At 46.3% G+C, this 26,795-nt stretch overlaps 2 protein-coding genes across 7 annotated transcripts in view; one reads left to right on the top strand and one right to left on the bottom strand.

Annotated features, from left to right (window-relative positions):
* The window catches only part of ELF2 (E74 like ETS transcription factor 2), a 45,732-nt gene extending 39,152 nt beyond the window's left edge, over positions 1 to 6,580 (top strand). For all 5 annotated transcript variants that reach the window (XM_051619041.1, XM_051619040.1, XM_051619045.1 and 2 more), the window contains 3 exons: positions 3,452 to 3,644; positions 4,038 to 4,391; positions 4,864 to 6,580. In XM_051619041.1, coding sequence (XP_051475001.1) covers positions 3,452 to 3,644; positions 4,038 to 4,391; positions 4,864 to 5,491 — 1,175 coding nt within the window. In that variant the 3' untranslated portion in view covers positions 5,492 to 6,580. The remainder of the gene's footprint in view (positions 1 to 3,451; positions 3,645 to 4,037; positions 4,392 to 4,863) is intronic.
* A 5,966-nt stretch (positions 6,581 to 12,546) lies between these two features.
* On the bottom strand, positions 12,547 to 21,761 carry NOCT (nocturnin). Of its 2 annotated transcripts, XM_051619047.1 has the most exons (4): positions 21,483 to 21,761; positions 15,731 to 16,000; positions 13,848 to 14,702; positions 12,547 to 13,201 (listed from the first exon to the last, which is right to left on the bottom strand). In XM_051619047.1, exons 1-3 carry the CDS (start codon positions 21,661 to 21,663, stop codon positions 13,867 to 13,869), a joined length of 1,287 nt encoding a protein of 428 aa, XP_051475007.1. In that variant the 5' UTR covers positions 21,664 to 21,761; the 3' UTR covers positions 12,547 to 13,201; positions 13,848 to 13,866. The 2 variants fall into 2 exon arrangements, with proteins under 2 accessions (XP_051475007.1, XP_051475006.1); XM_051619046.1 differs by having other exon boundaries at positions 12,547 to 14,702.
* Between the last annotated feature and the right edge of the window lie 5,034 nt (positions 21,762 to 26,795).

Below are 26,795 nucleotides of genomic sequence, written 5' to 3'. Positions count from 1 at the left end.
CCCTGGTTATAGATGAGAAACATGGATCTCTTCCTCACTTACTCTACTGAAAGTTGCTTGGAGAAGTTGCTATGGCCAGAGGAAGAAAAGCTTAGTGACTTTCAGTCGCAGCATACTAGCTGAAAGAGTGCAGTGGTCAGCTCCACTATTACTTTGGGATTTGTTTGAAAGCAGGATCTCAGCTTTTTATATAATTCCTTATCTGGATACAGCTCTGAAGTCATCACTTTTGCCAGTAAGGCAAGGAGGAATGGGACTGACTCATGTCATGCAGATGTTAGCTCATGAAAACCAGTGCAAACAGTAATTAAACTTCCCTGCAGTGGCCACTGTTGCCGTCTTCGGATTTGGGTGTAGCAGTGGACCTCAGTGGAGGTTACAGATGTTTGCATCTACTGTACTTAGAAGGATGTCCTGTTCAGGTTTTTTTTTTCTCAGTATTCTTAAAGCATTCTTAGCTTTATTTCTTATTTTGATTTCAGTATAACAGCTTTCTGTTATCTGAATAGTACTTTTAAAGTGTCCCAGTTCCTAATTTGCTGCACAAATAACTTTAAGAAAGGAGGCCTCTATTTCTGTCTCTTTTAGTTTTTATCTGTACTGGTCATTTCTCTTTGTAACTGTTTGTTCAGTGACGTGGGAGATGGTACTACTTTGGGGTTTGTGTTTGTTGGTTCCTTTTTTTTTTAATTTCTGTGGACCCTCATAATGATCTACTTATGTCTCTTGTTCTCACAAAGTACCTAATCCCATATTTTACACTACAACTGGCATAATTTTTTTTTTTAATGTAGGCTATCTTGGTATCATGCCAGATATTTTGTTACTGGATTTATTTTTTTGTTATTTATTTAAAAAAATTACTTGCAAGTATAGGCTATTTTACATGCAGTGTGGTTTTGGAAAACCAGGACTTACTCCTAGAGCTCAGTACTGTCAGCAGAGTTAAGTCGTGGAGGAGGAGAAGGACAGCTGGTTGTGCATATTTAGAAAGGGGATCACTTCTTGTCCGTGTCCTTAGTGCATTCCTGATACTTTCTGGTGTAAAGTGAAGCAGCTGTAAATCTGATTCAGTTGTGCCCTTTGTTCAGTTTATTTTACAGAAGGCACTGGAGACCTCCTAGTATTTTTTCTTGAAGTGAAGTAGTAGTACTTTTTTGTCCTCGCATAATAGATTGTCAATTTAGGCATGGTTTTTCTTTCCATCTTTTGTTTTTCATTTAGATAAACACTCCATTTAAAGTGTAAGCGTTCGGAGGGAGCAAAATTGGCTTGAAGCCGCTCCTCACAGATGCCGGTACCAATGTGACGGTTCCTTGTCAGACACAATGCCTTGTACCATTCACATACTTTCTGGCCATTAATCCTTCTATTTTGAGATGACAGCTAGCATTCCGAAGTAGCTGGCAGCTGTAATAATTGGCTAGCCACAAAAATGTATTTCATTGTGCAAAATGTATTGAAATGAAGATGGGTAATGATTGTGTCTAGCTCAGTGGCCACTTGCAGCACTGGTTGCTCAGAGACCTCTCAGGAGTGGAGATGAGAGCTGTATGCTGTTACATAAGGTTTCTGTCTTCCTGGCAAGGGCCAGTATGTTTGTCTACCAGCTGGACTTAGGGATGCTTAAGAGTGGCATGCGTGTAAGCCAGTTCAGATAATATGTTTCACAGCCATGCCTTTCTTCTTCTCAGGAGTTGGTAAGTTTGGATTCATAGTACTAGGAAAGTCTGGTTCTAAGGAGAAGGGGTTTAAAAACAGTTCAAAATTGTATAAACATTTATAATATCAGCATTTTGTGTTAATCCATAGCAACTATAGCTGGCACAGTAGCCCACCTGAAGCATCACTGGGTCTTACTGGCAACAGCAGATGGCTTCTGAGTAATATAGGTATTGCAAAAACCTCCTGGGAGAGGGGAAAATGTTATTTAGGTCAATATAGAGTATGAGGGAAAAGAATAAAACTGCTGAGTCAGCAATATTGTTCCTGCAGAAAAATTCGGCACTTCCAGGAATTATTTCTCTTGAAGTTCCCATTTACTTCCTAATATTGAAGCCCACATACGTTTCATACATTTTTGCAAAGAATCTGTTGCAGATTTACAGTGTTTGGCTGTGTACCCAGAAATTCAATTTCTGAGGAGCTAAGGGAAAAAAGAAAATAGATTAATTGCCTAAAATCTAGGATAGCTGTCCTGCTACAGTCACTACTTGCTGTTTATTGGAGCACGTGGTAGAATACTTGTATTTGTTGTCTGGGAGATGGTTTTCTAGAAGATGGAAAGTATAATTTACTTTACCCTTTGAAGTTTTTCAAAGATGGCTAACTTCTTGGAATCTTCAACAGAGGTCTTTAATCTGCCTTAATATATTTTAGTTGTCTTCAGCATGGCATAACAGGCACTGTGCTGGGCCACTAAATCTCAAGAATTAATGATGTTTTGCACAAAAAGAAACAAATTCATATATTATTTGGCCCATGTAACCTTCTGGAAGTGTGATCAAGGGAAGAACCGGGATTAACATTCTGAAGTTATTATTCTTGTAGCTCTGTCTTAAGGTCTCCCTTCTCAGGTAACTTGAAGACTCTTCTCCAGTTGTACAAATTGGAATGTGATTATTCCTTTCTTCAGCTTCTCTTCCCCTTTTCCTAGATGGAAGTGGTGTAGTCAGAGTGCAGACAACTCCCATGTTATATTTTATGCCACTGTCTTGGGGCTCCTCTGATGGAAATGGTACACCTCTTGAATAACTGAGAAGTGCATGACATTCTTCTGTAGGCTGACTTCATACTATATCCCCCTAATTACAGAAAGGTACATGGGATTTCTGCCATACGGATACTTATAGCAGGAAGTTGGACTGGCTTTGCACCTAGAAGGTTGTTGATCACGTTGCAGCATGTTTTTGGGAAGCATCAGAACATGGGGCTGTCACCAGTCGGTGTGAGAGCCCCAGTTCCTGGACAAGGAGGGGTTATGTTACAAACTTAACCACACTTGAGATAGCTTGTTATTGAAGGTTGTATGCCTTTTAAAAATTACTTACTTGCTGTCCTTCAGTGTCACAAAACTGGCATTTTCATTAGCTGTTTAAGCAAATCTGAGAAGAAAATTCTGAGTTCCTGTCCTGCCCCTGCTGAACAGATGAGGATTGTAGTGACTTGGAATGTCCTTCCCACACTTTTCAATAACTGAGAATGGGTGCTGGCAGGCTCCTGTGCTATATAATAGATCACTTGGATTAGTTCCTTTCAGAGTGTAAATATTTGTGGAAGCTTCACCAAACTTAACAGGATGAATGGGTATCTGTAGGTTTCATTATATACCATCCCATCCTCTGTGTAATATCTGCTTGTAATGCAGGTCATTCAGAGTTACCTATATATGGAGAACTTTCTGTTACCTTTAAAAGTGGGTTTCTAATATTTGAATCCTTTGTGATTATAGGAAATACAACGTACTTATGGGAGTTTCTTCTGGACCTTCTGCAGGACAAAAATACTTGTCCTCGATATATTAAATGGACGCAGCGAGAGAAGGGAATATTTAAACTTGTGGACTCAAAAGCTGTCTCCAAACTATGGGGAAAACACAAAAACAAACCTGACATGAACTATGAGACTATGGGAAGAGCTCTGAGGTAAAAAACTCTTACATCCTTAAGTTATCTGCTGTAGTTCTAATTTTCATTCTTAATTTTGCTTATTGAAATATAACAGTTCAGAAATGTTAAGAGCTTTGCCCTCTTGCTGACTTAGCTGTTTAAAAAGCATCGGTCTTGCATTTTGTATTAATTGTTTATGTTACCAGTTAATTTGCAATTTGATTCCTGAAGTATGTATTTAAAGGGTCAATTTTTTTCCAGCTGTGTCCTTCAGATACTTTGTCAGCATGCTCTGCCAGCTTCTTTCCGTACCTTCTCACATTGTAGATTTTACTGTGGTTACTTCACATTTTCTTGTTAGTATAGAATGAGATTTTCTTTAAAACCTGTCACTAGATTGGTTACTATTTAATTGTACTTTTCTTGCAGATACTACTATCAAAGAGGAATCCTTGCAAAAGTTGAAGGACAGAGGCTTGTATATCAGTTTAAGGAGATGCCAAAGAACATAGTTGTCATAGATGATGACAAAAGCGAGTCCTGCAATGAAGATTTGTCAATGCCTACAGATGAAAAGTCATTGGAAAGAGTGTCTTTATCTGCAGAAAACCTTTTAAAAGCAGCAAACTCTGCACGTGGAGGAAAAAACTCCTCTCAGTTAAGCTGTACCAGAACAGAAAAAGCGGTCACCAGAGTTGTGAATATTGCCTCACCAGCGCATGATACATCGTCGTCTCGTCCCTCAACTACCACTACTACTGTCCCAGCAACGACAGCTCCCAGGTTTGTATTACACATGGCTTGGGCTTGTCATTTGCTAATGACAAGCAAATTTTTTGTTAGTAAGCTGTCTTACAGTGTTTTTGGTTTATGTTTTAAATGTTGGAAACTGTTTCTGATTTTCAAGCAGTGGTGTAACATGGCAAAGTACTATGGAAGTCTAGTTTATGAAGTCAGAGCCAACTGTCAATAAGCTTGCCCTCACATGTTATGTAGAGAGAGGGAGGGTTGAGATAGACTGGGAGGGGGGAGGAAGAGATGAATGCTGATACATTTCCAAAGTCCTATTGCTAGATGTGCAGAGGTTTGGGATTGGTTTGTTTGTTTTTGTTTGGGTTTTTTTGTTTTGTTTGGTGTTTGTTGTTGTTTTTTAAAGAAGCAATTAACAGTGTGTAGATCCTAGATTTGTCTATCCCTCTTGTCATCTCTAACGGTACCCTGTGTTTTGTCTTAAACACACACCTTTATTTTGCAGGACTGTACGTGTGGCAATGCAAGTGCCTGTTGTAATGACCTCCCTGGGGCAGAAAATCTCCACCGTGGCAGTGCAGTCTGTAAATGCAGCATCACCGTTAATAACCAGCGCAAGTCCAACAACCCCAACAACTCCAAAGGTAGTAATCCAGACAATCCCTACTGTGATGCCAACCTCTGCTGAAAATGGAGACAAAATCACAATGCAGCCTGCCAAAATCATTACGATCCCTGCCACACAACTGACCCAGTGTCAGTTACAAACAAAAACAGGCCTGTCTGGGTCAGGAAGTATTAACATCGTGGGAACCCCGTTGGCTGTTAGAGCACTAACCCCAGTGTCTATAGCTCATGGGACACCAGTAATGAGACTGTCTGTGCCTGCTCAGCAGGCGTCTGGCCAGACTCCTCCCAGGGTGATCAGTGCAGTTATAAAAAGTCCAGAAGTTAAATCAGACACAGCGGCTTTAAAACAGGAACGTGAAGTGAAAACACTGCAGCTGGTAAAGGAGGAGAAGCCCTCAGATGGAAGCAAGACTGTGACCCACGTAGTAGTAGTTAGCACACCCTCAGCCATTGCCCTTCCTGTAACAATGCAAACAGAAGGAATTGTAACGTGCGAGAAATGAAGAACGGGTTGCTTCCAGCATGGACTGCTAGACTGTTACGGTTTGGAATATACTGACATAATGGGGGAGGGAAGTGGACGCGATCGCCAAGTCAAAAAGGAGAGTTTTGAAATGTTAATAAACATGCATATGTTGAAGACTTTCTGAAAAAAAATTATTTTCCCGTGTTTCAGTGGGAATTGAACCACATTGTTGATATGCTGACAAAAACTGCCTCTTCCAGTTGGGAAACATTTGAACCTATGGAGAAGGAAAGATAGAAGGACTGAAAAGGGACCAAACAGTTCACTACGTTACCTGTTACCAAGTTACACTAAAACCTGGAACACTAAAAGGGAGTTGTGTGAGAGGTTTGCCTTGGTTTTTAGTTTTCAGGGGGAGAGGAAAGTCTCATTGTTACAAATGGCAAATTTGATGCATATTATATGCATACCAGCAATTACTACTGTGTGCCCACAGTACTCAACTGGTGCTATGTGAAAAACTCTGCTATTAGGTATTGTAGAATGTGAAATAAAGGAGAAGATTAAAGAGCTTCTTTTAGAAGACAGAGACCTGGCGGGATTTTTGTATCATACAGCTTAAGCAGATTCAAAATGAAAGCCTTAGACTGATTTTCAGTAATCTTTCTTGAAATAAGCTAATGGCTTGTTTGTGTAAAGCTTTTTTATAAAACAAATTTTTAAAAAATCTTGTACCTAGCACAGTATTGTTATAGAATTACATGTAACATATTTTGTATGGTAGTTAAAAGTCTGTCTAAATTTCTTAATTGTGGACAAAATAGCAGCAGGCTTTCTGCCTTCTGCTGTAACATGCCTGTATCTCATTTAGCCTTGACCTCCATGCATACATTTCAATTTCAGCTCTACTCTGTCACTTGAAAGGTCACGCCCAGCATGAGCTTTTGTCAGGTAGTTCTAAACCTGTAAATTTTTTTTTTAGTTGAAGTTAAGAGGGAAGTACCAGTGTTCAGAATGAACTATAATAGTTTGTATATTCAACATTTGAAGTATATTCTATTTTGTTGTACTCTTGTTTCAAAGTGTATTCCAGTAGGTTTTACTGAAATATAGAAAGGAAATTTAATGGTGTTTGGTCTGCTTTTTATTTTTTGCTTTTTTCTTTCAACCTATTAACCTTCTCTTCTGCTTATTTGAAATCTTCCAGGCATTCAGCCTAAGAAAGCTGATATAGTGTGGAACCTTGGAACTCCTCATTGCTCCAGTACTCCAAATGGCTGACCAGCTCTCTCATACAGTACACTGAAATATTTGTCATAGAAATTTCTGTGGAGCTTGCCGTAGTTGATGAGGTAACTTCTGACAGGGGTCTAGTTCTCTTAAGTTTTTTCAGGATGGTGAGCATACGCAGTGTTCTTGCGTTGTGGCTAACCACATAAGGGCCAGGGTAGTAACTTGGTGTGTGTTCCCACTTGCAATACAAAGAAGACAGGGTTTGCTTAAATGAGTCTGAGAATCAGTAACTTCTAGAGTTCTATGAACTACCGAACTATTCCTCCAGCTATACCTTAATTTCCTAAGGCTGCACTGCAAAGGAAAGGTAGAAAGGAGCAGACTTGGCTACTCCAGTGTACTAATCTCTCTTACGATCTCATAGAGGCTACTGGTAGGTAGAAAAATGAGAAAAGTTACATACTAAGTTACAGTGCTGGTCCTTTTGATGTTGTTGCCATTGACATTTCCAACTGTTGTTTTGGATTCAGCACAAATACATTACTTTAGGTATATGTTTTTTTTCCTGAATGAAGTAAGTATCTAAATATGTTTTCTGTTTTTAATTGTACTCAAGTTATGGATATCATGATACAGTACTACTGGGTACAGCTTGGATGACAACACACGGTACACAAATTACTCCATAGTTGAAGTCTATGTGCAAGAGTTTGGCTGAAAATAGATGCAGGGTAGCTTACACTGTTTTCATGGGGACCACACAGGCACTAAACAATTGCTAGAGAAGGAGCATATCAGCTTGTGGGTAGCCAGGTGCCCAGTGGCACCCCCAAGTTTCTCGTGAGACGCCTTGTAAAGTGTTCAGAGCAGGAACTCAGATAATCTTGAAGTAATTTAGGTCTTAGATGGCCATCAGGGTACTTGATACTGGAAGAGCAGTTTTAGTGGAAATCTAGAGCTAAGGTCTTCAGTAACAATAAAGGAGACCAGAAATACACACTTACATTGAAGTTTATTTTTTCTCTTTAACTTTTAGTACTGAAAAACAAATTACCTATTGAGTCCTAGCAGTAAGCCCCATTCTTCTCTCTGACTGCTAAGAAATGCGGGTGTATCTCCATACAGCCAGGCCAGCCTGTGGAGAACTTTGAAAGTCTTCTGAAAAAGAGGTTCTTTTTCATACTCTTAAGCAGGGAAGCAGAGTTTAAGAACAAATTACTGAACAAGCTGAAGCAGGTAAAAAAGTGCTGTAGAAGGCAGTGATCTCTTTCACCAGCAGTTAAGCCAAAGCAAAAGTTCTTACAGATGAGCTTACTTCTTTCTTGCCTGGGGTAGAGGACAAAGACTGCTTCACAGGAGGAAATGTAGGAGAAGGAAGAGGATTTCTGAATGCTGCCAATGACGATGTAGGTTAGAAAGGGAAGTAGGTAGAAGCTGGGCAATGGGTTGACTAATTTGGTAGTCTGAGGTGCACTGATATTCTGAGTAAAAGGTAATGGAGCAGTGTGAAAAGAGGCAGGTAGAACAAATTGGAGCTAGAAGACAAGAGAAGAGAAAAGTAATAGCCTTTTTAAGCCTACATTTTAAAGTAATTTTTGTAAGAAATCAATTTCTAAAAGGCTGTTATTTGATCATATATGAAAGAGGTGCAGTATCTCAGAGAATGTAATGTATATCTCTGGAGTATTTGTAGTTCAGACTTTTCCGACACCTAATTTAGATACCCTGGAAGTCAAATGGGGACAGACTGTCTTCCTGGAAATAGAAAAGGATCCCCACTGGTGACTTTCTTGTAAGTCAGAGCCAAGACTTCATTGTGTAATGGCAAAAATTAAAGGAATGAAGGCACGGGTGTGTGCCACTGGTGAGATGGGCAGCTTGCAGCCATGCTCTGAGATGCTGCTGTCCCTGTTGGGGCTGCATCTTGCTCCAGAACTGCTGATGGTCCTTTGGCTCTCTCGCCTGGCCACCTGGCGAGTGACACATGTGCTACAGGCTGCCAGAGGATGTTTACCTGAAGTTTGCTAAGTGCTGCAAGAATCTCTGTCTCTGTGAGGATGGGCTATAACTGAAATGGAAAGGGTACTTAGCTGGCTTCAAACAGTGGAGCCCCTTTTTGTTAACCTTTCCTTTTGTGTCTTTGTACTTCTCATATTATTTTTTTTCCCTAACTGAGCTGCTACCTCTAAGTACAGGACAGGCTTTTTGTCACAGGTAGTGATTTCAGAATCTCTGCTTAAGCACAGCTCTTAGCATTGCTTTGTGTGCAGGTGCTTCCTCTGAGGTGTTCTGAGATTTGGTTGTTCTTCAGAAGTGGTGTGCAACCTAGGTAACAAGCTATGCTACTTACAAGAGGTATCTTCTCCCTGGGGATTTCTACAGCCAGATGTCAGAGTGGCAAGATTCCCGCCTATAACTAAAAGTCTCAGATCATTCTCTAGGTCTGTGCAACTTGCTTTTCAATGTGCTGCTTAATGCTGACATAATTGATTACTATGTGGGCAAGAAATGTTTTTACTGGCGGTGTTGGAGGGCATGACCTCAGGATGAGGGAGCTTTAGTCAGGTTGGTGACATCTAAAATGGACAAAGGGAGGCTGAAACACTGAAGAAGTTAGTGTCTAGCTATTATACTCCTAGACTTTTGCAATCTCTTTGAAAACCTGTTATTTTGTCCATGTGTGGAAGTGGGACTAGCTTTTACATCTGAAGCTGGTGGCTTCTGTAGAAGAGTCCAAGCTTAACTCATACTTGGCAAATAGTAACTAGATGAGTGAGTGGAAAGAAACTAGTGTGTAGTGAGCATGCTTTGTATGGAACACATTGAGACATACACAGCCATGATTTTACATATGTAGATAAAACATTTTTATTTTTCAAATAACTGTGATTGTTAAGTTATAAGAGGGACAAGGTAGTTCTGTGTAATCCACAGGAAAAAAAAATAATCCTAAGTGTGAGTTGCAACTCAGAATAAAGATATAAACATCAGTTTTTCTGGGTTGTGGCAAGAAAAGTTTAAAGGGGGGTCCCATCCTGGAGAGTGCTGGTTTTGTTACTCTTTCTGGGACAAAGTCCATCTTGGTTAGCATTGAAGTGTTCTGTGCTTTGACACAACTTAGGTGATCCAGGTAAAGTGTGCAGCAGGCAAGGCTGAGCTCTTGGGATCCTCTGCTAATTGATTTCATCAACTTTAGGACTTTGGGGAGTTACATCTGAGCTGATAGAGCCAGTAAGCCAGAGGCAGTCAAGAGCTGATGAGAAAGTGGAGAGGTGTCTGAAGCCTCAGTTCTTACCCTGACACGTGCAGCAGGGATCTCAGTTACACGTGAAGAGTGTTACAGCCAGAACAAGCTAAATTTAATTTCTGCCTCATAGTGACAGTTAACATAGCAGGTATTTAGCTTATTAAGTGAAGAAGATCCAAGCAACACTTATCCACTTCTGATCTAATTGTTCGGCAAGAGAGATAAGTGTTTTAATAAGCTTGCAACAGCTTCTGCCTCTCAGCAAATTAAATAAGTGGGTCATTTCTTCCTTCAGCTAGCTTGAGGGTGAGGGAAAACTCGCTGCTAAAGCTAATGCAGCTTTTATTCAAGATTAGAGAAGATCTGTTGAGACCTTTTTTAGTCCTGGTGTGCTTATAAGGCAGACAGCCACAAGAAGAGCTTTGAAGACATTTTTACTGTAAGAGTCATACTGCTATATAGGAAAAAAAAATAAAAACCTTCCTGCTTCTTCCTATGAAAAACATTTACTGTACTGATATTTATAGCAAGCAAAAGCATTTCAGTGCAGCAAACCTGCCTCTTGTTGAATAAAACAAATCAAGAGCAGTGTTTTGTTTAGTTTTCCAAAAGAGTCTGTCTGCAAAATACATTTTACAGCAAGTCCTTGAATGAAAGGGTAAAGCTCACTGCAAGTTACCAGTTAATTTCTGCATCTTATCTACCTTTTAAAATACAGCAGAAAGGGTTCATCATTGTGCTATAGCAGGAATGTGTGATTGCCTATGATAATATTAAGAATATTAGTGATGGGGAGTGTCCCCAGCCTTTTCAGTTATTCCATCCTCCCCTTTACTTCAAAATTGCCCTTTAAGGACATGAAGCAGTGAACAGCTACTGTCATGTGGCCAGGGTGAAATAAGAATCTCAGCTCTTTCCACTTCAGAAGAGCTCTGCAGTGATGGCAATATCATACAAATCATGCTGTTTCCTTACAGTTTGGTTTCTTTTGTAAGAGAGTTAGCAATGAAGGCAAGACTCTGAGTAAAATGGTGAAAGAACTGTCCAGATACCACATATTACCCTGTGAGAGTGATGGTGGGGGTTCTGTAGCTGACATAGTTTAGCTCCTGCTGGTAAACAAAGCCTACCATAATCGGTGCTATGGCTCTGTGCCCTGGCAGTGGGGAAACTGTACCACAGGGAGGGACACCCTCAGCCTAAGGGCTCTTTGTTGTTGGGTTTTTTGGGGGGCTGCATGTGGAAAGGCTTTTTAATGGTTTTTGTTTTAATACAACTCTATAGTATTATCCTTGGTCTTGAATCATGGCTTTCTACAACAAATGTAATTTCTAGGAACTGCCAAAAGGGTCTGGATGGAAAATCCAGCTTCCATTTTGACTTCTGTGGTAGATGAGTGATGAATTAACTTATTAAAGGTACTGTCTTACAGGTCTACATAGTGGTGTTGCTTTTAGAAGTGCTTAGCTATAGATGACTAGACACATCCATTAATGGGCAATTATTTCTTCTCCTTGCAAAGACTATTTGAGGGAAGATCCTTGGAGAAGACAACCTGAAAGAAGCACTGCATCTCACCCCCTCAGAGAGCAACAGCGGGCAGCAAGCACCATGATGAGGAAGCTGTCTCAGTCTAGCCTGTGTGAAATGCTTATGGCAAGGATGCTTAAAGGTCTTACCTTTCTGGTTCAGAATTGTTCCCCAAGGAGTAACCCCTTCTGGCTTCCAGGGACAGATTTGCTTCAAGGTTTGCTCTTCCTGAAATTTCAGCTGAAGGAGGAGGCCCTAGCTGGCAGTAGTTGGTAAAGTCTCATCTGCCTGGTTAAGAGTCCTCCCCAAAGCGCAGTTAGGCTTCTTGGCTGTAAAATCCTTTCTGTCTGGGGAATTTCAAATCCTTGCTTGCTAGGAGTTCTGCCTCAGCTCCACTGCTTGAAAGCACATCATCAACCCTCGTCCTGCAAGGGTTAGGAACATGTGCAGGGTGTTGTGCCTGTGCAACACAGCACTTCATTTGTGTGCCTGAAGGGAACTGTGTTTCTGTGAGAATTTGGGACATCCAGTTGCCAGACTCCGTATTTTTTTCACTTATCAGCAAGCACAGTAATTTATGGGCTGTGTAAAGTATGTACCTGTGGTGTTTCTTGCTCTTCAAATGACCTTTAAAAGAAAGTGACAAATAGAGCTGCCTGTTGTGAGGAGCCAGCCCTGCTAGGCATGCTTAGCAGCCCTCAGGGAGGAATACTTGCACCCTGCTCTGCAGTGCTAGCCAGGTTCTCAGTTCCACAGAACTGTCAGAAAAAGTAATATTTACAGTAGTATAGTGTCTAGGCTTCATCTTTAGCTAAGGGAGAGAGAGCAGCTTAACATCACTAAAGGTAACTCCCTCCCCTACAGACTTGCAGTGCAATTCTGGCATTTCCAAGTTTGAGAAGGAGCAGTTGCCAGAAGGCAAAGCAGCTGTGCCAACTTGTAAGATTAGGACTGTGGCGTTGGGGGAGAGAGGTCTGGAATGGGTGGCATCACCCCTGTGTCGAAGCTCAAAGAGTCACTAGTTGAGACAGATCACCTACTTACGATAGGGAAAGAAAAAAAGATGGCAGCAGAGACATTACTTATTTTCCCAAAGACTTTTTTTATTAAACACCTGGAACACTTAAGAGTTACTACAGCCTTACTTTACATGGATGTACTGCTTTATTTGCTCTGCCTCATCTTTCCCAACTATCTAAATGTCAGCCCAACTCCAGTTGTTGTCTCCTGTCCTGTCTCCCTCCCTCATTTTCCAGCATAGTTGCATGTTTACAGTCCTTATATGCAATACCTATGTCATACCAATGAGCACCACTCCGTGCACAAGATTTCTCTACTAACACAGCTCCGCTGCAGCCTAGGTGCTTAGCTAGAGTTCCCCTGGGCCACAGAAAGAGGCTCCTGAACTCTGCTGCTGTATGATTTCAAGTCAGATGCAGGATCACCAACTTCTCTCAATAAATAAATTTTATCCTCTAACGGGTTCCAGTGTAGCTTGAGATTTTGAAGATAAATAAAACAAAGTCTTTCAATGTGAAGATTGGCCCTTTACTGAAACAAGCAAGATTGACAAGACTACAAATTTAAACCATTTTAAAAAGTAATACTTGAAGCAGAGGAAGAAATACTCCTTGGTTAGGTGTGTCCTTTGGAGGGAAGCACAGAAGAGACAGGGGGAACAGTCACTGTGTACATACCTACATGCCATATGTGTGTAATGGACACATGCACATTCACCTGGAAAAGTGAGGATATTACTGTGAGGATATGATGTGGAGCAGTTAGCCTTTGTTTCCTCACCTGCTCTTAACAGAGGGAGCCTTCCTCACACACTGCACAATTATCCATTCACTTTTAATGAAATAATCATCTCAAGTCACGTAAAAGTACAGCATGAACTTAGATTTGTTCAGGTCTAAGTGGCCTTAAACTTCCTTTGGAGTGGAACAGAAAAAGATTTAAGAGAATCTCACTGAGTAGGTGAACCTTGTTCCCTTTGGTACTTGCACAAGCTTAACATGAAATAAATAAAATCAGCATGCTGTCAGGGCAAGTTGTTTTATAAACAAGTGTTTTGGTTTAAATACTAAGGCTTCCACATTCATTAGAGGATTAAATCCTTTAACATGGGGGTTAGTGAAAGGATAAAGCTCATTTGCCTCCTGGTTTTCAAACCCTCACACAGCAAGAACACTACACGAACACTGACTCCTTTCTTCCTCCCTTGGAGGCCCCAGATTACCAAGCGCTTAACAGCAAGCGTAACTCCAAGCAACTGCCTGACGTCATGATTAGTCATCAGTATTTCCTCATCCTTCAAAAGCTTCCAGCTTCAGAAGTTTTCTCTAAAACAAAATAGTGGTGAGTTAGGACACTGCAATACCTGGTGGCATTCCAACACCTTACAGCAGTCTGTCGGGGTCTTGATTAAAACTAAAGTCACACACCAGAGACAGGTGATCAGAAGGGTAGTTGAACGATGGCAGCCTGTTGGGCCCAATTTGCTCTTCAGTCAGCAAGCCCAGGGCTGAGTTCACATTCAAGGCATGCTGAGAATACCAGATATAATCCAGCGTGTGCCGGCACTCTCCTGAGGTCCGGATCTTCCAGGTGGTGTACGGAGGCTCTGACTGCCCGTCGGGGCTCAACAGCTTGTACGCACTGTTTAAGTTGAGGCTGGAGTTGGCAAACTCTCTGTAGACCTCCTCAGTTGGCTCCGCATTGAAGTCTCCACAGACAATCAGAGGGATCTTCGCGCCTTGGGTAATGCTCTTCAGGTTCTGGAGAAGATCGCAGCCTTGTGCAGACCGAAACCTCTCCCAGCCAGTACGGGCTTTCAGGTGGGTGACAGCAATGCAGAACAGTCTTCCAGTTTCATTGCACTTCAGCGTCTGAGCTATGGCTACCTGGTTGGTCTTCAGCTTCATGGCGGTCAGCCGGATGTTCGCGCTGTTGACAAGCTCAAAGCGTTCCTTCAGGAAGAACAAGGCGCAGCCGTCCGGCCCGTTGTTCTGCTCCACATCTAGGCAAGGCGACCACGGCTTCGGGAAGAAAGTACACTGGTAGCCCAGTCGGCTCAGGAGTGGCTCAAAGGTGTCGAAGTAGTGGTCGACTTCTTGCAGGCACAAGATGTCAGGCTTGTATGCAAGGATTTCCTCCAGGATGAGGCACTTCCTCTCCTCCCACTTCAGAGCCTCCATGGGGCACTGCACAAAGTTGTCTTTGCCTTCTCCGAGAGCTGAAATTAGCAGGGAGATAAAAAAGTAGTTAGATTGTCTTGCTCCAGGTTTTGCAGAGGAACCAGCTACCACCTTGCAGCAGCCACTGGTGGATTGCAGCCCCACGTGGGAGCAGGCTGGCTGGCGCAGTGCATGAGGTTGTAACAGGGATCAGCACGAGGCTTTCACAACACTTTGCTTTCTTTGCAAAACACATGCACCAACTGATGTGCAAGCAATGGGTATTTCAGGAGCAGCTGCTGACTTTCAGGGGGCCAGGTTTTCCAGTGGGTTTGAGAACCCCTCCTCAAAACACTGAAGTCTCTCAAAACCAATAAACTTCCCTTCACAGATACAAATAAGACTCCTACCCCCTCTTCCCAAAAGTCACTAGACTGTGGCAAATGCTTCCAAATGTGGCTGCCACAGCTTAAGCCTAAGAAAAAATGCAGTGGGATAGGAATGACTTAACTGCAGGATGTTAAAGCAGTCTCTACATGGGGGATTCCCCCCCCAACAGGTTTTAAGATGAGACTGTTCCATAAGTCAATTTACAGCCTTAATTTTAGGGGTCTAAGAAAAAAAAAAATCAGTCAAAATTATTTTGAAGAATCAAGAATTCCTGTAACAGATTTGAGTCCCTAAATAGTCCCCTGATAAACTAATCAAAAACTAATTTTTACAAAGAATAAAACTTAGGGAAGGATGAGACTTTTCTGGAGATGAACAACTATCTAAAAGTGATGGGTCACAGCTTTTTGAATTTACTGTGTTCAGTTAAAACAGCCATTCAGAGCCACTGTTGGCATCACAGTTGCAAGAAGAAATATTTTTTCCTTTCCTGCAGAACAGAAGGCAAGCCACTATTTCAAGTGTCAAAAGTCATCCCTCCTGGTCCTCAGTCAATTATGCCTCACATAATCCACCTCTCTCCCTTTGCTCTGCCAGTCCCAGGCTTGCCTAACTATGTAGACACAGCTGCATTTAAAGGTCTTCATTGCTGCGTTTGTTCTGCAGGTCACACCTTGAGCTTAGAGGCAGCTCCTACCTTGGGCAAGGATGTTCCACTGCATGACCCGAATGGGGCGGTGGTTACTGGTAGCGTTTTTCTTCAGGTCCACAAAGTTCCTCTGAAAGCGTGGTGGCCGTTTCTGCAGAACGATCTGACATTCCTCCAGCAAATCCTTGGGGTCTATAGGATCCAGCCGTGCCGAGTCTGGCTGCTCCAGGCAGTCCTGGTGCTGGGACACAGCACTGCTGCTCAGTGTCTTGGCGAGCGCGCTGTAGAGCCGGCTGGTGCTGTTTCCCATGGAACACACTGGAAAGGAACACAGTGGCGTCAGGGATGTCCACCCTGACTCTTCTCATCTCTTAGGTGCTTTGCATAGAATCATTAAGGTTGGAAAAAACCTCTAAGATCACATCCAACTGTAAACCAAACATGACCATGCTCACTAGACCATGTCCCAAAGTGCCATGGCTACACCTTTTTGAAACACCTCCAGGGATGGTGACTCCACCACTTCCCTGGGCAGCCCATTCCAGTGCTTGACCACTCTTTCAGTAAATATATTTTTTTCCTAATATCTTTGTTACAGTGCCAGCAATTTGTGTGTGTTCGTGCAGAAGCCTGTTCCTGAACCTGAGATAAAACCAGGACAGGGTTAGTTTTGTCCAGAGTGTCATTGTGTTTTGCTTATTATTATCCAGGGACTGCTAACCTCTGCACTATGCCAACAGTCTGGTTTAAGACATGGTGTAGATGTCTTCTAAGGGAAGAAAGGAGTCTTTCATCCAGAATAGCAGGGCTAAGATTAACTTCTGCATGTGTTGTAGGAAACAGAGTGTACATTTTCCCTCCTCACCAAGCAGAGCCCAGCAGGTAGACACACCTGCTCCTCATCTGCAGCACCTGTCTCTAATGGGGATGTCACTCCACATTGCCTGGTATCCTGTGCCTATCTGGGATGCCTCTGGGCCTCCTGCCCACAGAGCAGCAGGCAGGGTGGCTCATTCCCTCAGGGCTAATCATATTTAATAGGAATCTCTGATCTCAGCTTAATTTGCTCCAAAAGCAGCATTGTTTTCCATGAGTGCAGAATGGCTGGCTTAGACCTCGGGATGGGGAGTGGAGAAGGGCTGTTTCTCCCACTCCCCCTCATGCCCCTACGCTCATACCCCTCACCTTCCTACCTCCCTTTGGGTCTTCCGTGCTGTGCCCCAGCTCACCAGCTTCCAGCACACTTTGCAGTCCTCCCCAGGACCCAGCAACCCCCTGCTCCTTTGGCCGACTTAAGCATGTCTTGCAAATAATGGCCCCCAGCTCTCCCTGCTCACAGTTAGCCCTCCCAGCCTCATGTTTCCTGCAGGAAGGTCTTCCCATCCCACAAAGGGTCACGGCTGCCGTGGGGGTGTGTGTGTGTGTCCCCACTCTGTTTTGCTCTTTGGATTACGCACAGGAGGTGGCTGCAGCCCTCCTGCCTTAGCAGGGGTCAAACAGCGTAGCCATCCCTGTCACACAGCAGCCCTCATGACTACTGTGCTATAAAATACTTCCTCCCACTTCACAAGAGCACAGCCAGTAGCACTGCATAGCTGTAAGTGCCCTTAGGCTCGCCTGCAGCAAACACAGCACACTGCCACTCTTGAGGGCTGGGCTTCAGGCGTTTGCAGAGTTCGTGGTATTCCTACACATCTGCCCAGCAAGCCCTTGGCATGGCTGTGCATGCCCCAAGACCTCTGCCAACACTTCCTCAGGGGGAGGGTTCTGCTCTGAAGTGCCACCCTTGTCCCAGTGTGTGGGGAGTACTTGGAAGGAGGCTGCATTTGCACTTTTCCACACTTGGCACTCTGCCTGGATGCTTGGTTTCCCTTCAAACACAGGCAGAAAAGGCAGCACTTGCACCACACCAACTTCTTGCACAAGTGTCAACACTGACCAAGTTTCCTTGTCTCAACTTACTGACTCTGAACACATTTTGCAAAGGTAATCTTGAGCAAGAGAGCTTCAGCGTTGCATTGCAATTGGCCCATGGCAGTTTTTCAGTAAGTTATTTGTACCTTTGAATTACTTAAAATGGAAGAAACTTGTCATTTTGTGCTCGCATCTTGTGTCAGATGTGGGGTGCTACCCAACACACATATGTTCAGCTTTACTAGCCTGAACTACAGCATTACCAATCCTGAGAGCTGGTGGCAGACACAATAGAGGGGAAGGCAGGAAGGCCCTAACAGCTCAACAGGAGTAAAAGAGAAAAGCTCTGCAGCAGGAGCCTCACGTCCTTGTCTTTGGGAAAATGAGCACTTTTAAATACACTAAAAATCATGTGCTTTAACATACTTTGTATGGGTAAGCCAGTGGAATCGTGTCTCTTAACAGTTCTAAGAAAGCCAGAAACTGGAAATTTAAATTGAATGTAGGACATCTCTCCCCACCTCCATCCTTTTAAAGTACTATAAGTTCCTCAAACTGCGATGTGAGCTTGGTTCCTCAGCATGAATGCCTTCCTAGGGAAACTGTGTTTGAAGTGTTCCAGTTTCTGCAGTCTTCCTCAGTTTACAATTCTTGTCAAAGAAGCCAAGAACAGCTAATGTAGAAAAAATGCCATTTCCTAGTGAGGGAGGCAGGCCCAAACATCAAATCCCTATGCAAGACCCTGACACAGCTGTGACGGGAGCAAAAATAAGTGTGCTCTGTACTGGTTACAGAAGGGTCCAGCGTACACACTCCCAGAGCTGCCAGGCAGCCATGCAGAAACAGAGAAATCAATGCAGCTTTTAACAAAAGCGCCACAGGGAGCTCCTTGCCTATTTTTAGGGTAGGTACAACCCATAGTTAAGTGCTGCCACTGGAGAGAAGTACATGGTGTTTTCTGCTACCTCAGGGATGCCGTCAGCAGCCGAGTACAGCTACGGCCCCACCCCCTCCACAGCTCTCCCCCAAAATCCACACCCCTGCCCTTCCCTCCTGGCACAGCACTATCCAGACAGAGCCAAAGTCTTCTGCAGAGCCTCTGCCATGCTGCAGAGGAGTAAGGCTCATGCAGGGCACTCCAAAGGAATAAGGGGGAATTATTCTGCTCCAAGAAGCCATCAGCAAGAACCTAGGCAGCCCATTGCCAGACCTGAACCAGAGGGAGAACCCTGAAAGGGAGAAGCTAGCACCAGAGATGAGACAGGTGCAACACATCTGGAGTCAAAAGCCCATCCCAAAGCTCTGAACAACTAACATCTATTACAGCAGGATGAAGTCTCAGTTCAGTAATGCACCTGACAAGCTGCAAAGTGAGAGTATGGTCTAAATCTCACTGTCCCTGGGGTCACAGGTTATCCAGCTCTTTATCGGGAGTCAGGCATAGCCTAACCTGCATGGGATGGGATACAGCTCAGCTGCAATACAGATCTGACAGCTTTTAAAGTCAGGAATGTCTCAGAAAGGAAAAAGAGCTTCTGTCTTCTTTTGAGAGCCCAGGGAAGGTTAGGTGAAAGAGGGCCTGGGTTGTAAATCAAACATTTTCAGGCCTGTTGCAGGTGGCTTGGGAGCCCTTGGCTGAAGAGGAAGTCCTGTGGGAAGACTCCAGCTTAAGATGACTGATGAACTGCACAAGTTCTTTGTCCCTGAAGTGCTGAAACAGTCACAGCATGGACTGAATCATTCTGCAGAACAGAGGCCAGACCAGCAACCTGAACGTTGAAACTCCAAACACAAAATCCATTTATTACTTTTGCAATGCTTAACATGCCTGTGGCAGCAAGGTAAGCACAAGGTCACTGTTCTGAGATGCTTACAGTCCAAGTTAAATGACCTGTAACTTGCTGGGATAACATCTGCTGCCAGCACTGTGACACAATGGTGCCAGTGTACAGAGGAACAGGCAGACTCCTGAGCTTGCACTTCAGCGGTGTGTGGTGAACATGGATATAATTCTCTTGATGTGATGTCACAATAGGGAATGCCAGCTCAGCAATTACTATCAAGGTGCTTAAAATAAATAATAATAAAAAAGCAAAGCCTTCCTCTCAGCAAAGGTGGTGTCTCAGCACAGTAAGGGCAGTGGATGACTTTGTACTGTTCATTAGCCTTCAGAAGAACAGGTTGCAAAGTTCAAGGTTTCTTGTGTCCTCCAGCAATAGCACAGGACAGATGAACTTCTAGGATGTCATACAACAAGCAGTCATGGACTTTATTTTAAGGATCTTGCTTCAAAGATGAGGGCTGCAGCATTAGGCAGAGCAGGGGGCTGCAGAGGGGTCTTAAAGCCAGGGCCCTTATCTTTTAGGTAAGATAACCAGCAATCTGGTTTCCCTTCATCTCCTACCTCCTAGCACTGCTTTTGGCTGCAAGCCCCCACCAGGGAGTTCGCTGCCAGGTGAACAGCTTCACCACACCTGCAGCCTGGTCTGCAGCTGCATCAGCCCCACAGCCAGCAGCAGCTGGAGATGCCTTCCCCTGCAACTCCAGTTCTCAGATAAACTTGGCAGATGCCATCCCCATGTGACAAATCTGATGCTAGAGGGTATCATAATACATGTACAGCCTTGTTTGAGCCAGCAAGAAGACTGCGGTCCTGGGACACCAACACTCAAAGGAGTGGCTGCTGCTTGGAGTTCAAGTCCTGATTTTGGAACCTCAAATCCTGAGTAATACAGAGAATCAGTACTTGGCACAAGCTCTGGAAACCCTTTTCCTCATGAGCACTCTAATAATGAGCTCGCCTCTGCCAACTTGCTGGCACATATGCTTCTCTTCCCTGAAGCTTCAATCCTGTCATATGGCATCCTGGCCTGGCTTCAGTGGGAGAAGTGGAAACACCCTGCCTCAGCGTGGCCTGTAGACCCCTCCTGTAGCATCTTCAACAGGGAACAAGCACACTTCTCCCCAGTCCCAACTGAGGATGAGAGTGAAAAGTGGGTCTCCTGTGCGCCAGGTAACACAGCCTGAGATATTGTGCAGAGTGCTGAACACACCTCCTCACCCAGCAGCCTGGAGCAGAGGCAGCTGCTGCCCCACTTTCCCTGGGGCCTCTCTTCTGGGTGTGCACTTCCAGCCCCATCAGAGTCAAGCTGCTTGGCAAGAGACACGGTTTGGGGCTGGATCTGGCCAGCAGAAACCCGGTGAGCACATGACTGCTCCGTGCCCTGCCCAGGGCGGCAGGAATGTGGCACCTGCAAAGGTGCTGTCTTCACAGGGACCCCAGGCAGAGCAGGCACCCGAGGACACACGGGACCTTGCACACTTCCCAAGCCGCGTTTTGGGGACGATGAACAGGGCGCAACCAGTGACACCGAGTGGTACAGGCAAGCAGGAGCCCGACAGCTCAGCATCGCTGCCTGCTCCTGCCCAGGGCAAGCAGGGCTTTTCCCACTCACTGTCTCCAGCAGGGAAAACCCACGGGAAGCCCAGCACACCCCGTGCAAAGTGCAACACTGGAAGAGAAGAGACCAGTTCAGCAGGATAAGGACACTGACCCACTTGGACACCGGGAGAGTCACCCCAGGAGGATCCGGGCTGGAGGGGGGGCCCAGCCCCCAGCCCGGCCGAACCCCTCTGCAGCGCAGGGCGGGCCGGGTTCCTGGCCGGATGTCCCTTGCTCACGCTCAGTGAGCAAACCACGCGGCTACCGCCTTAAAACGAAAGGGCCGGTTCGATTTTCGGAGAGCCACACGGGAAGGACCGGGAACACGCGCTGCCGCGGGGAGCTCTGCGGACAAGAACCTCGGCGCCTCCATCCCGGCCGCTCCGGTTAACCGCAGCCCCCCGCTTCCAACCCGGCCCGGTTCCCGCACCCCCCGGTACCCACCTGTGCGGGGCGGTGCCCCCGGGGCGGGCGGGCCGCCCACCGCCGGTGCCGGTGCCGCTGCTGCTGCTGCCCGGGGTGCGGCGGGGCCGGGGGGCCGCGGCAGGCGGGGGGCGGCGGCGGCGGGGGCGCAGCAGAGGGCGGGCAGTGCCGAGCACAGGCAGCGCACGGGGCTCTGGTACATGCTCCCGGCAGGACGGAGCGAGGCAGAGTCTGACCCAGGCGAACGAGCGGCTCCCGCGCCCGCCCCGCGGCGGCGGTTATAGGGGCGGCGGAGGCGGCGGCGCGCGGCACATCCGGAACCTACCAGCCGGGCCCGGGCGGGGGGAGCGAGGGGACGGGACGGGCACATCGCGGCCGTCGCTGCCCGCCCCGAGCCCGTTCCGCGAGGACGGGCAGCGCGGCCTCTCCCGCGGCCGCTCCGCGCTCCCGCTGCCGGCACCTCCCGGCACCTCCCGGCACCGCATTTCTCCCCCCCCCGCTCCCAGAGTGGTCTCGCCCGGCGCAGGCTTTCCGCCGGTGACGTCAGCGAGGGAGAGCTGCGTTCCCACGGACGTCAGGGCCTCGTCAGGGCCTCGTCAGGGCCCTGCCGCCTCCCGGCCCTCCCGCCGCCTCCCGGCCCTCCCGCCGCCTCCCGGCCCCGCCGCCTCCTGGCCCTCCCGCCGCCTCCTGGCCCTCCCGCCGCCTCCTGGCCCTCCCGCCGCCTCCCGGCCCCGCCGCCTTCCAGCCCTCCTGGCCCTCCCGGCCCTCCCGCCGCCTCCCGGCCCCGCCGCCTTCCAGCCCTCCCGGCCCTCCCGCCGCCTCCCGGCCCGGGCTGCCTCAGCCCTGCGGGTGGCTGGAGCCTGCGGTGCGGGGGGTTGGTGGTCGAGTGACGACTCTTCATGAGGGTCTCTGAGGGGGCTGGGGACCGCGGAGCAAGTCTCCGTCAGGGTGAATGACTCACAGGCCGCCCGCATGGGTGGTCATAGATCACAGAATGTTCTGGCTTGGAAGGGACCTTAAAGATCATATAGTTCCAGCCCTCCTGCCTGTTCTAGAAATTCATCTCAAGCCACCTCTGAAAACCCAGCAAGCACCTTCTGAAACCTAGGCAAGAAGGGTGGTCCCAGGTGATGTAAGAAAGACAAATTATGCACCTGGCTTCAGGAAGGGAGGAGAGAGTTACTGTGGCAGTGCTTGAGCTGTGGAGAGGAGCTGCTGGCCGTGATGCCTTAGGGAAGGAGCTGGCAAGTGCAAAGGTCTGAGACTGGTTTGGAGAGCAATGCAGCATGGCTACAGGAGGGACAAGGGCTGGAGCAGGGCCACGAGGATGATCAGAGGGCTGGAGCACCTCCGCTATGGAGACAGGCTGAGGGAGTTGGGGTTGTTCGGCCTGGAGAAGAGAAGGCTCCAGGGAGACTTTATAGCAGCCTTCCAGTACCTGAAGGGGCTGCAGGAAAGCTGGGGAGGGGATTTTTGGACGTGTGGGGAAGGATGAGGGGAATGGCTTTAAACTGGAAGACAGTAGATTTAGATTAGATATTAGTAGGAGATTCTTTAGTGTGAGGGTGGTGAGACACTGGCACAGGCTGCTCAGAAAAGCTGTGGAGGCCCCCTTTCTGGAAGTGTTCAGAGTTGGATGGGGCTTTGAGCAACCTGATCTAGTGGGAAGTGTCCCTTACCATGCAGGGGGGTTGGGACCAGGTGGTCTTTAAGGTCCCTTCCAACCAAAACTATTCTGTGATTCCATGGTATAACAGCAGTGGCCTGAGGGAAAGGAAACCCAGGTTTTGCTGCATTATCTGCCACAACACCGCTGGCAGATGACAGGGAAGGTGCTGGCTGTGGTTCTGTTCTGGAGATGAGGCAGCTGGGTTCATCCTCGAGCTTTGTGCCATCAGCTCCTTTTGGGTGGTTGTTGACATTCAGGCACATCTTAGCCCAACAGCTCTTCTTTCTGCTCTCCCACCCCATGGGGAAACCCTTTGCCCCCAGTGTCACCTGCTCCCCCTCCCTGCTGCCTCTCCCCACCTCCTGCTCCAGCAAGTTCCAGGGAGCTGCTGATGGCCCAGGGCGCTCAACAATCATTAAGTAACTAGTGACTGGGAGGCATGATGAGTTTATTATTCAGTTTATTACTCTGATGACTTGAGTAGCTGGGTTTAGGCCAAACCACCTCCTTATGTGATATGTGAGGAGGAGGAAGGGGGGAAGGTTTCCTGCTCCCCACTGTACTCAGTGCACTTTTTTCTCTGCTGTTTGGGGCTTTCCTAAGCTGTGTGTGACCAAGCCAGTGTGAAAATAATGAAGGTTTTATTGAAAGAAGCAAAAGTTACTGGTGATGCATGAAGCTGTTTTCTGCATCTACTGCTTTGTTCTCGGGATTTGGGAAGGATGATGATTTAGTTCCAAAATATGAATCAGTGTTTGGTATGCATCTCTAGGAGTGATTCAAAAGTCCTAACAGCCTGCCATGGAAAATAAAATCCTTCTGAAAATACATGAAAGATGCAATTAATTTTGAGTACATGGGACTTAGAGAAAAGACAGAACTAAGTTTCTTTGGAAAGCAATCTCAGTTTTCCTGTGCTCTCTGGCTGATGTTTCCACTAGCTAGGAACAGTGAGCCAGGAGAGAGAAGGGATCCAGACCAGAGTCTGCATAGACTGCAAGAAATGCTCTTTTCTTAACTTTTTGACCTGTTCTTACCCTGATGATGCTTTAAACATCCTGGCTTGTTGACAGACTGTTAATCCTTTTCCAATGCCGTGTAAATCCCAGGCCCAGGGGAACTATGTTACTTGTTAAAAATATGCATATGATTAATGTTTTTCCAGCTCGTAGTAAAACCAGTGATTTCCACACACTCTACTTCCTTGGGATTAATAATGAGCTGAGGATAATGATTCTTCCACTTCCTTGGTCAGGCAGCTACTCCCAACCAGTCATCCCTATGTCAGGAATGCGCTTGTGCTGTGTTTGGTCCTGCTGCCCTAACACTGCCAGTGTTTTCAGCTTGAAAATGTGTGATCCAAAAGTAAACTATGGTCCTGGGTGGGGAGGGACAAGAATCACTGAAATATCACGGTGGATTAACAGGAAAAAAACCTGTGGCAGTGTGCCTCTGTGCAGCATGGATGGCTGGGAGTGCGGTGGTTTCTAACTTCATGGTGCACACACATCCCAGCACCTTCTTGTTTCTCCCATGAGCGAAGCTGTTACCTGGGGTGGTGGCTGATGGCTGCTTTCTTGTGGGATGCACCCCTGGGATGCCCCTTTGCCTTGCCACGTCCTCAGAAGCCCTTCTCCTCCCCACCATCACCCTGCTGTGGCACATCCCTGATCCCCTCTGTGCCTCAACTCAGTTTTGGGCACCTGGGAAGAAGCTGGGAGCCAGGACTTGGTGGCAGATGTGGGTGGGCAGTGCTGGGTTAACAGTTGGACTAGATGATCTTAAAGTTCATTTTCAACCAAAATGATTCTATGATTTTACTTTGTTCAGTCTGGGGAGGCTGCCCCAAAACAGGTTCGCCTGAGGTGGCAGCAGGAATGGATGTTTAAAATGGGCAATGTTGCCATAGATAGCTGAGCTAGCTCTCCAAAGCACTTAGCTCAGATTTCTCAAGGATTTCAGTGACTAAAGCATTTCAGAAAGTGGAGCTTTGGCACTTTAACCCAGTAACTGTCTACCTGAGAATTGAGTAGCAGTAAGTCTGGGCAGAAGATGGTAAAGTCTTCCATGCAGCTCATGGAAGGAGAGAGGGAGAGATTAGTGACACTTCTGAGATATTGTTTAATAAACATACATGTCACTTCATCTCAGATCTGGATGTACACTGCAGTGCAGATGGTTACATCAGGTAGTGTACGTTTAGAAGTGGGTGTCTGCCTAAGAGGTCTGCCTGTTGAAACAAGACCTGCAACACTTCTACATGTGGCAGCCAGCCTTTGGCTTGACTTACTCAGTAATTCTCTGAATCTACATTCTGGCAACAATTTTAGGAATAATTATTTATGCTCCAAAGACCTCTTACCTTTTTGGGGCAACACCATTTTAATTTCCTTTTATAGTGCTAGTGACATTGAAGGGAATTGGTGTGTGGATAGCTCTCCTTAGAACCACTGCAGCCACTTGTGCTGGCGAGCCTGCCCGTGGTTGAGGAGGGGGAGGATAATTAATTTCTATTTAGCACAAAGTGTTTCCATTCAATCCTTAGTCTGTCTTCTGAGAGACAGAAAGGGGCACATTGTCCATCTAGGATGCCAATGTGACTGTCAGCGTTTTGGTGGTAGCTTCTGAACAGCTATCAGATGGTGACATGAATTTCAGAGGACTGTAGAAAGGTTGGAGTCTGCAAGGCCTGGCAGGGCTGCCACGTCCCCCTGACCCTCTGGCAGGTACTGCAGCATTTACCAGTGGTATGTGTCAGTTGTTGGTGATGTAGTGATGCAGGAGTGGTTGACTTCTGCTGGGATCATGAGGCAAAGGGGAGGCAGCTAGAGCAAGAACTGTGTAAATCCTGGGATTCACACAGTGTTGATTTTCATAGGATCATAGAATCATGGAATGGTTTGGGTTGGAAGGGATGTTAAAAGATCATCTAGTTCCAGCCCCCCTGCCATAAGCAGGGACACCTCACACTAGACCAGGTTGCTCCCATCCAACCTGGCTTCGAACACTTCCAGGGAGTGGGCATCAACAGCTTCCCTGGGCAACCTGTGCCAGTGTCTCACCATCCTCACAGGAAAGAATTTCTTCCTAATAATTTTGATTGATCCTTTTTGAGAGCCCAAATCAGTGGCCGTGCTGACCCTGAGGAGCTGCTGGCAGTGACACTTCCCAGCACACAGGCATTTGGAGGCAGGAGTAGTGGGACTGGGGCTGCCCATTAGCACCATTCATTGCAGCTGGTGCCAGGGCCATCCTTGCTTCCCACCCAGAGGTGGTCTGCAAATGCTGCTCTTTGCCTCATGCTCCAATGGGCAGAAGATGCAGACTCCTTCCCAGTGACTGCCTGGGGTATGAGGAGAGTCTTCTTGGTGTAAGCATAATTTTTCCTTCCTCTTCAAGGTGCAAATAGATCCCTCTTGGGAGGAGTGTGACCTCAAATTGGTTTAGGGTCTGACATTGTCAGAAGAAGAACAGTTTTTGGGGACAGGCTGTGTAGTGGACTTTCTTCCTACCCTCTTCTCTTCTTGTGTTCCCTACCTCGGGGTGGTCTGGCTGGGATCCACTCTTCCTCCCCCTTTCAGCAGATTGCAAAATGATGAATTTGATTCCTGCAGCAACAAAACAACCTTCAAGCAGGGGCTAATATTTCAGCTTGCTGGGACAAC

Source organism: Apus apus, chromosome 4 (genome assembly GCF_020740795.1).
Source record: "Apus apus isolate bApuApu2 chromosome 4, bApuApu2.pri.cur, whole genome shotgun sequence".
In the NCBI taxonomy this organism is placed as follows: Eukaryota; Metazoa; Chordata; class Aves; order Apodiformes; family Apodidae; genus Apus; species Apus apus.
Note: the sequence above shows the minus strand (reverse complement) of the source record. Positions and strands in the feature narration are given on the sequence as shown.

Bases quoted from the DNA above. Each gene is read 5' to 3' on its own strand.
- NOCT (XM_051619046.1), bottom strand. From the start codon at position 21,663: ATGTACCAGAGCCCCGTGCGCTGCCTGTGCTCGGCACTGCCCGCCCTC. The intron at 16,001-21,482 runs GTGGGTACCGGG...GTTCCTTTCCAG, and splicing joins GGGGGCACCGCCCCGCACAG to TGTGTTCCATGGGAAACAGC. The intron at 14,703-15,730 runs GTAGGAGCTGCC...TGCTAATTTCAG, and splicing joins GTGGAACATCCTTGCCCAAG to CTCTCGGAGAAGGCAAAGAC.